General features: G+C 34.1%; 1 protein-coding gene across 1 annotated transcript; it reads right to left on the bottom strand.

Annotated features, from left to right (window-relative positions):
• Positions 1–317: 317 nt before the first annotated feature.
• On the bottom strand, positions 318–10,531 carry LOC140151017 (glutathione S-transferase 3, mitochondrial-like). The gene is made up of 5 exons (XM_072173208.1): positions 10,258–10,531; positions 8,450–8,514; positions 7,467–7,524; positions 5,668–5,740; positions 318–4,743 (listed from the first exon to the last, which is right to left on the bottom strand). The coding sequence occupies exons 1-5, from the start codon at positions 10,378–10,380 to the stop codon at positions 4,643–4,645; spliced, it is 420 nt and encodes a 139-aa protein (XP_072029309.1). The 5' UTR covers positions 10,381–10,531; the 3' UTR covers positions 318–4,642.
• Positions 10,532–10,575: the final 44 nt, after the last annotated feature.

The raw sequence follows: 10,575 nt of genomic DNA, 5'->3' as shown, positions 1-10,575 counted from the left end.
TTTTCAAAAGTGTAGGTTTACGAAGGTTACCTAAAATGTGTAAATGTTGGGTTATATAAGGGTAATAAAATATTTTAAAACATTTGTAAAAAACTTTTTTTAAGTTGCCACAAAACGTTGTGATATAATGTCAGTGTTGACAAAATAGTGTTTAAACGTTTTCAAAAAAAATAGTTTACAATAACGTTTCAGCAACATTCTAAAAACTTAATTTACATATAGTATGTTTTAAAAAAGTTGGTGTTTTCTGGGTTATGGAGATTACAAAACATAAATGAAAGCATAGACCGTATATAGACTATGATCAAAGCAAAACATTCTGTTTAGTTATGTAACATGATTTATTTTATAAAATTTTATCAAAACAGCTGCTGATTTAATTATTGTTATACACTTTAAATCTATCCAATGATTAAACAAAAAGTACCAATATTCACCATATGACTACTACATACCAGGAAAGTTGAAAAAGAAGGAGGGAGAACGGAATTAAGTCCTTGAGATAATCCCGTAGGTAATCCTGTCGCACCTATTCATAGTCCTTTATTCTCAAGTAGTTACACATCTACTTGAAAGTAGCCTTTGATGTGATGTGGGTTGCCGACTACGGTTGATTAATTTTCACTCCAGAATTGAAACCATATCCAATGTTTCTATAGAGAATCCCTTGAAAGTATGACACGTGTGTGTTAAGTACCTGATGTTGCTCTGAAGGGATGCCACACGTGGATACTATAAGAAAGAAATGTAGTTTTGTAAAGATTCCAAAAAAATCCGCCCATTTTGGAACATATATTAATTATTTAGGAGAGTGTTTTAGGATTTTGTTAGAAAAGGGATGATTTTTGATCATCTATATTTTATTGTTTTATGTATTTTCCTGTCATTTCCTGCAAACCTATTAAAGATATTTTGATAATTGAAAATAGGCTGTATCATAAATCGTAGAGGTTGAAAGCGTAACCAAGCGTGCAAAATTATTATTTGTCATGGAACTTCGGTCATATTTTATTTGAAATAAACTGGATGTTAGGATCTGCATGCATGGTATGCATAGTATTGATGGTATACAGACACTGACCTTTCCTAAAACTAGTAAGCAGCAACTTGTGTATCACACCCGTCATGGGTTCGAACCCTTTTGTTGTATTTTATTGTTAAACCTAAATAGCGTGATTGCTTTTGAATGAGCAGCAACACACATATTTTGTTTGAGGATAGCTGGATCTATCTCCTTTCTTTACATCTTCTCTGTACATACTAATGAATTCTATAAACTAGGATTAATATATTATAACCAGTCAACATTTAATGGTATATTTTCCCGTTAAAATTTACCTATTAATTCTGACTGATAACTGTTCTTTGATATAATTGTCTATGAATGTACTATATACTATACATGTAGTTTACACACGGATATATTATGCACAATAGTTCATTTTGTAAAACATGCAATGTAGTTCATTTAAGTAAAAAGTACTTTTCAACAGTTAGTTGTGATAACAGAGATATGAATAGTGATTAGTCAGAATGGCAAATGAATAAACACAGCTTAAGCTGGTAATAAACATGCATGTACACTGTGCGACAAGGAAGTTAATCCAACTCACTCCCGATTGGTTTGTTTTTTTGTATTTCCACTAATCATGCCATCTTTTGATTGGTTTGATCAGTAATTTCTCCCACCCATATTTATCCTTTGAAATACGCTCATCATTCATTTCCCATTCGGACTATCAACTTTGAGAAGATGCAGTTTGAATTTATAATTTTTTTTAAATCTTACATGATTAGAAAGTGTTATGTACACGTTCAAAATTTCGAGCAAGTTTGCATTCACACAAGAGAGATAAGAACTAGTCGAGGGTTCAGAACCAGAAAGCCGTAACTTCGCTATGACAAAATGAGCATAAAGTTGGCTCCTTGCTTTGGTTTTCAAAAATATTTCCTCCAAAATGTCTTTGGTTTTCTATGGAATTTTGTCATGATTCATGGACTGTGTCTTCTATAGTGCCCTGGCAACTTTATGCTCATTTTATGGGAGCAGGTGATTGTGAGTTGAGGCTTACTGGCTCTCAACCCTCATAGTATATCTCAATGTCTTCCTTGTAATGTATCAAAATCTAAAGAAAATTGGAGCTTTTGTTGTCAAACAATTATTATTTCATTATAATTTTGCCAAACATAAGAACTGTACATGTAGTGCTTGAAACGTTGAAAACTTCTTTGAAACAATCAATTATTGTTGCTAAATTGGAAGTTAACCTCACAAGTGTTCAAACAAATTATAATAAAGAAATCAAATTTTTTAGAAAAAAATTAACCTGCTGGTTTCATCAAGGCGAAGATATGCTGCAAAATGCACGCATACATTTATGAGATAGATATTTTATTTCCTTTTAACTTGACTTTAATCCTTGATAGCAAAACATGTTATATTTAAGTTAGTTGTACCACTTCAGTGGCTGTACATTACTTTATGTACGCATACCATGTGCAATATTATTGTTGTGTGTAATTTATGATGGAATTAAAAATCTGAAACATTAAAAATACAAGTACTACAGTACTAAAACCACACCACATTGACATAATACTAAATGTATATACATTTGTTCCTGAGTGTATACATACAATACATGTATGTACTTGGATATAGTGGTCAAATATATTTGCATTAAGAATAGCAGCCATTACAAATATAGAATCGTTTCAAATCCAACCTTTAACCAGTAAAAAAATTGTATATTCATTTTTAGGTGATATATGATAGTTTTTCAAAAAGTTCTACCCCCCCCCCCATCATCATATCTCTGTTATCTTTAATCTTTATTTGTGCCAGGATATTGAAATTACTCATGCCTATACTCTAAAATCTTGGCAACAACATGAAAGTTATTTGATGAAAACACATCTTAACAACCAAAGTCCCATTTTAATTTATAACTGTTATTTTGTAGTCGAGATTTAAGAACATAATTATGGGTAATTTCAATTTCCTGGTATGTAAGATAACAGAGATGTGATGATGGAGGTAGAACCCTCGTATATGATCATAGACTCTATATGACAGTTTGATCCAAATAAACCAGAGAAAAACCTTACATCTGCATACATACTTAATTACAAAGCTAAGAGCTTTTACAATGCCATTATCTAATGTATTATATTGTTTTCTACTCCCTATTCGCTAATCGTAAAATAGGTACATTTTACTATGGCTTCCGAAAAAAACAATTTATAACCAGAGGACTTTTTAAGGACTTTTAGGGCTATATTTATTTTTAGCAGTATTTAAATTTGACCATTGATGCCTTCGTCCTGGATTGCTCATGAAAATGGCAACTACTGTCTTACATACATGTAGTATTGCTCTATTGCATAAGATAATGGTATTGATCAAAATGATTGATTGTTTAATAAATCTTATTGTTTGTTTGATGTCTCGTTAGAAATCTTAATAAAAGCCTATGATTATTATGGGTAATAATAACATACAAAAATTATTCAAATCTGTTTGTTGGTATATGCACTTGTTCGATCAGCAATTATATACATTCAATCAAAAGGTTCTTATTTCTGATCCAATAAATTGCACTTAGTTGGTATGTTTCAATAACAAGATGTTATCTTCGTCAACACTAGATGGGGACCAATACTGTGAACTACACGTCATCCAATCGCTAATTGATTTCCTGGTCATCTAGTGATTGGATGTCCAGTTCTCAGTGGCAGTAATTGAACTTTTTGATTAACTTGTCTCATGACCACATGAATTTTAACTTGTCCAAATATGTTACTGTTTTCCTTAGTGCATGATTACATACCAACTGTACAACAAGGCTCATTTTTTTCAACTACACACAGCTACAAGTATATTACAGCTTATGTTTATTAACCTTGTGGACACTAATGGTTCAATTATCAACATCTAAGAACTACTGTATGTGCTGTTATATTTGCTTACAGAATAATTCACAAATTTGGGATTTTTGAAATTTGAGGGAGTTGTTTATTCCGCAGAATTTAAGTGTAAAGTAACTTTATACGAAAATTGTATTTTCGTGTGTTGTTATTTTCATGCTTTTAATTGCACGTCCACTCACAAATATAACAGAATACAGTGTTTTGATTGGTTACACAGAAGCCTATATCAAATACTGAGCCAATCAAAGATATGATAAGAATAGTCAGTAGTGCTGAAGGGGATTATGCTTAAAATTGCCAAGTGCTGCAGGGTTAAATGTGAGACCTGAATTACCAATGTTCATGATTCTATGTATCAATTGACCAGTTACCCATATCACACAATGCATCAAAGGTATGTCATAATAGACTATTGCCTCAGTCGGTCAATGTTCATGCAGGTTGACAACTGAGAAACTTATAAGTTAAAAAGTGTCAAGACTTATTCCCAGAATCTGGGAAACTGAGACTGCATAGTTGTACCCAAATTGACCTTTTGATTGCGTTGGTTTTTGATCACATTAAGTTAAGAACACCAGAGCATGATCCTGTCAGTCTAAAATGCAGTCTAAAATTTCAATCTCAAATATGAATATGATGCATTATGAGGAATGGGTAAAATGTTTAACGGAATGCATAGAAACAATTAAAGTACTGGCTGGTTCCCATCTTCTTACAACCATCCCAGCAGATGTATTGCAAATGAGACAGTGGATCCAAGCATTCCAAGGAGTCCAATGTACGCAAATGATCCTCTAAGGCGTTTTTCTGGATCTGTTTGCACAAACAGGGAGAAAAAGGTTGGATAATATTAGTTAACATGAAGCCATTAAATTTTAGGCTATATCACAATGATCATCATCCATTAACTGATTATGGACAAGACTATAATGTAACCTAAGATCCACCTGATTTGTAGATTAATATTATAAATGGTCACAAAACTATAAATTTGAGTGTATTCAATAGGATAACAATGTTGCTTAGATTGGAAGAAGTGGGCTTTCCAAAAATATCAAAACTACTGGGTACCAATCATATTGATACAGCCTTTAGATTGGAAAACTCTTCCACGTTTGAGTATCGCTCAAGCCAAGAAGGGCAAATAGCATAGATTGTTTTCCCTTGTGATTGAAGGCAGATGTCAGTCTCAGAAGTGCATAAAGCGATAATGTACAATCTTTTAAAATGAGTTTGGTAAACTTTTTTCAAACCCAATTTTTTTCACATATAAATAAGAAAGAAAAGAACAGTTCACCAACCCAAAGTGTTACAATTAAACAAGACAACAAATAAACACAAATCCCGACCGGCACGCAACCCAATGGATGCCCTCACCATTAGGCTACCAGCTCCCAATGATAAACGGTGGTTGAAACTTGGTACTAATGTAGGCAGTAGAGGTATAATAACAATACACATTACATGTAGACCTATACCTCAATTGCAATTTTTAATATCAGTACCCTTAAAGTAAAAGTGCCGTAATATTCAAGGAGGCCATGACTTTTATGGCCTCTCTGAATTTCCAGGCCTACTTGTGTGGTCAATTTGATTTACTAAAACTTAAATAACCTTTCTCAAATTCATACTTGTTAATTAAATTTAACCGTTACATGACTAAACGCTAATTAAGCTAAGATACTTGATGTCAAACACAACATAAACCTTTTTTTCTTCAAAATATTACATTCTTACCTCCTGTGTAATAGCCAAGAGCATAAACAATGCGACCAAGCAAGAACACGACACTGGACCCGGCAACAAGAACCTGCAACATAAAACATAAAATGCAGAGGTTAGTGTGGTCACCTACCGTATTGTTTGTAATAAATGCCCCTGGGTAAAATCCCTGATGGTGCTCATGTATATAGAAAGGAGGTATTTACGACTAGATATAATACTACTTCTGATAAAATCGAATCGAGTGGAAAATGATATTTTCGTGGTAAATACAACAAAATTACATGGTCCCATAACGTAAAAATAAGTGATACACTACATGACATACCTCTATGTTTGAAGCACATATTGTGCAAATTTTATGGTTTTTTTTACCACAAGCCTAAAACTGATTGAAAACTGAGGTGATAGCACCCTCAATAAACCACTCTCTCCATAGACTCGGATGTACACCTTGTGAATACAATTTTTACAAACCACGGCGCCCGCAAATTAAATTGAAGCATTTTGTTTTTCATAACAATTCCACATTTTGTTCATTAAGCATTTTAAATAGGTATGTCATGCACTATTAGTTCACTTATGGGACCAGGGATGGTATTAACTCAGGTTTGGGGGTGAATCACTCACCAAAATCACATTTTCATGCTTTTTCACTCATGAATTTTGTAACTGCAGTTACATTGGTAGTTCGTGAGTGAATTTTCACTCCTGAAATATGAGCAACATGGTGAGAGTGTGTGGCTGATTGGCAAAATCTGTTCATTCACTTAGTAGCAGTTATATAAAATGATAAAAAATTGGTCACTCTATCTCAAAAATATTTTCTACCTCCAAAATTTCATTTTCACCCACCATATTTGGTTTTCATGAGAGTTAGGGGGTGAAAAATTACCCCCGGCTTTCAATCCTTAATGCTAACTGGCCATGCGTTTTGAATTGGGCCAGTAAATAGGTGGAGATGTTACATGCGCGCGACATTTTAGGGTTCATCTTTTTAATTTTCTCAGTTAATATGCAGCCTATGTAGTTAAATTTGGTGTCAAATTAAAGCTTGTGATGAGACCAATACAGTAAACCTTTAAAAAGTTGTAAAAGTTATTAACATTTGAATAATTTGCATCTAATTAGCATAATGTGCGGGGTGGAGGAGGATCAGGAGGAGGAGGATCAGGAGGAGCAAATTTAATAAAAGTGACCCCAGGGGTCATATGATGCTAGAGGTCCATTTCTTTTTTCACATTTTTACAATTCACTTTAAACTGCATACTATAACACCAAACAATCATATTCCAGGTAATTTAATTTGCTTTGAGAAGCAATTTTGCATTTTTATTTTCCGTTCGGGTTACACATTGAAGTCAATGGGAAAATATGCCTTGAAAGAGGCTGGCGCAAAATCATTTTAATTTTATTGAACCCTATGATGTTATATGTATTTAAAGCTCTGACTGAGAGGAATTCAAATATGGAACTTTTAAGTATGTGGGGTGAAGCTAACTTTTTTTTTTAATTTGTCAAATTTTAGATTTTTTCCCTAAAATATTTGGTATTTTCAGTTTCATAACTCCTTAGTGTTACACCCTGTGCCATTTTAAAGTGCATTTTTGGATTCCTTGGTTTATTTGCAGCAAGAAAATGTATACTTTTATATATGTTGGGTATAATATGTGAAGATATGCATATCTAAAACGAAAAAACATGCCATTTTCATCTCATGAAAACATGTAACGCATTACGGCCCAACTCAAAACGCATGGCCAACTCTGTATGGGACCAAAATATACATATATATGTACATGTCAAAAACTTACTGGATGCTGCAGTCCTCCAATTAGAGCAAAGACTAAGTAATGAGGGAGGCCTTCCAATCTGTCAAGCAAATAAGAATAAGAAGTATGGGTCAGTGTGCATCTAAATAAAGAAGGAAATCCATGGATTTGTTTTTCAAATGTGAGATTCTGATGAGAGATGAACTCCAAGACAACTGTCGTACCACAAAAAGTTTTCATAAGCATTCCAAAGTCTTTAGCTTTTAGAAAAATCTATTAAAAAATAGACCAAATTGAGGTAGGAGGAACAAGAAACAAATAACTTTCATACAGCCTTATACATGTAGTACCATAAATAAATAAACTACCCTCTTTGTACATTGTGTTTTGCAAATTATTGCGACTTTGCAAAACTTATACATAAACATCTAAAAAAAAGTAATATAAATTCCCCTTTAAATAATGGCCATTATTCAAAAACGGGCTATTGTATAACAAATCTGTCAAATGCGTTTGAAGCTGAATTTATTTCTGCGCATTTTGACACCTCATTTGATACCATAGCCCAGAAAACAATAAAAAACCGGCCAATTCAATGTAGTGAGGTCCAGATTGGAAAGTTAATTGCACTTAAAACAACACAAAAACACTCAGATACATCACACATTACACAGATTTCCTTCCATTATATTGAATACAAATCAATAGACTATACTGCAACTTTCAAATCTTGGGTTACATTTATTTAAATGTAAGCTGTGACATCAAAATTTAGTCAATTGCTACAAATAAGGTGTCAAAATGTGCAGCAATAAATTCTGCTTCCAATTCAGATTTGTAACAAAATAGCCTGTTTTTGAATAATGGTGAGACATTATTTAAAGGGGGTAATTATAATGTTTATAATTATGACACTATCTACTCCATCGTGCACAAACATAATCTTTCACTTTGATGTGGTAACGTTTGCATTCCCATCATATCAGTGACACATATGGAGTAAATAGAATGGTTAATTTACTTACGTATTTTGATGAACTCTCTGATAGCAATTGAAAATTATGCTTTTGTCACTGTACATGGTAGGGTACTGAAACATAAAAAAGAACATGCTTTGTTTAATATCAAAGATGAAGCTCAAATTGATATTCATTTGGAATGAATCGTATCAATTTGCTTAGAAAAACAATTGATTATTTTCGATAAAATTAAAATGTTGATACCCGGGTGTTGATACTTGGATTACAGTGCTTTTAAATATTCAATTTCAAAGTAGTTTATTCATATGCTTTTTCCACCCCCCCTGATGTCCCAAAAAACCTTTGCCCCCCCCCCCTTTTTTGACATGCAAAAAAATCTTCACCCTCCCCCCCCCCCTTTACACATGCCAAATTTTGGGGAATCCAAATTTAAAACCTTAAATTGCATCATAAAAAAGAAATTAAAAAAATGCGAGCACGGAGGGCAGGTAATTTATTTGAACCGTGTGTTGTTTTCCTACACCTTTTCAGGGCGTAATATACATGTAGCGGTGCCCAAAACATACATGTATGTATGTGCCAAAATCACTCCCCCCACTTATAATAATTATGTGTACCCCTGGGTGGTGAATTCTCAATATTTAATGGTATCCCAAAAATTGCTTGTGGCTCCCTAGCTTTGGCCATGCCAAAAAATCTTTGACCCACCCCCCCTTGATGTGCCAAAAACCTTTGCCCCCCTTTTTTGACATGCAAAAAATCTTTGCCCCCCATTTACATGAGATTGATCGCGCTATCGTGTCACTACTAAACTGGCGACATTACGCAGTGCACGCAGTACGTTCATATACTCTCAGGATCGAGAAATTAATATTTTCGGTATATTAAACAATCAGAAGAAACAATGGTTATTTTGTGATGTTGTAGCACTTTATTCTGGAATTACTTTTTTCCGGGCATTTTTTATAGAAACTTTTTAATATAATTATAATATAAACCTCTGCATAAACTTTAAAATAGGGTGGCCACAATGCTAGGCTATTGTGTGTAGCCTACACATGCCTATTGTACACACAAATGTGTGGTGGAAATACAACAGAATCTGCAGTAGTCCGAATTATCAGACCCAGAACAAAATATTAATTTCTGACATGATCGTGTACTGGGTCTGAACTGTTTCCATATGAAATCTTGATGGCAAATTGGACAATTCAGTATCGAAGTTACGTAATGTTACTATGTCAACGGGATCACGCGCTAGAGTAATGAACCACGATCGAAATGATCACCACATAAAGTATATGGCACTCGAAGGCATACCAAAGTAGCGTGATCCGGTAACCAAGAGAATTACGTAACCACTTCGATGCTGAATAGAAGCACATGGCTCTACATTTGTACACGTGACAGCTTTTTAATCCCTATTCATTGTTACGTGAATCACGCTATTGTGGACCATCCTTCTGATACTTGAGTGTTTGGACAAGCGGAACAGTCTTTTATCTACCTCTCTGTTTGTAAACAAACCAGGAGGTCGAAATCATCCTCCTCGCCGAATACGAAAGTCAGCGTAATAGTACGGCACTAAATCTGCAGCAGTTGGAAAAATAGGGGGGATCAAAAAATTTAGACCCTAAAAAAGGGGATCAACAAATCCTGAGGCTGAAAAGGGGGATCAAAATCAACAATTTTTTTGTGTCCAAGGTGCCAACTTTTCTTTTTCAACCACTCCCACCAAAGAATTTATGAACACTCCATGACTCCCTTTAGTAAACATATAATCCCTGTACATGTACAACATGCTGATGCCCCTGATCATGTGATGCTGCATGATATTTTAGTGAAAATTTTACCTTGACATTGTATTGTTTGCGTGCTTTCCCCACGTTGAACCCCATCCACGCCACGACAAAAAAGCTAGCAAACACGCTCAGCACAACATAGCCATACTCAGCTGGAACTTCTATCGCAACCATCTTGATCAATTTCAGTAGTAGAATGTTCACGTAAGCAGGCACCAGAAACACGCCTATACAACTTTCAAGTTATATAAGTTTGGTCCACTGCACACCAGAATGTGAAAATTATTGTTATGTTGTTTACATGTGGGTCAAAGGTAAAGGTCCGAAATAAAGATTACATCTCTTTAACCGAATTATGGATTGACGCTT

Source organism: Amphiura filiformis, chromosome 4 (genome assembly GCF_039555335.1).
Source record: "Amphiura filiformis chromosome 4, Afil_fr2py, whole genome shotgun sequence".
NCBI lineage: Eukaryota > Metazoa > Echinodermata > Ophiuroidea > Amphilepidida > Amphiuridae > Amphiura > Amphiura filiformis.
This window is presented reverse-complemented; position numbering and strand designations above follow the sequence as displayed.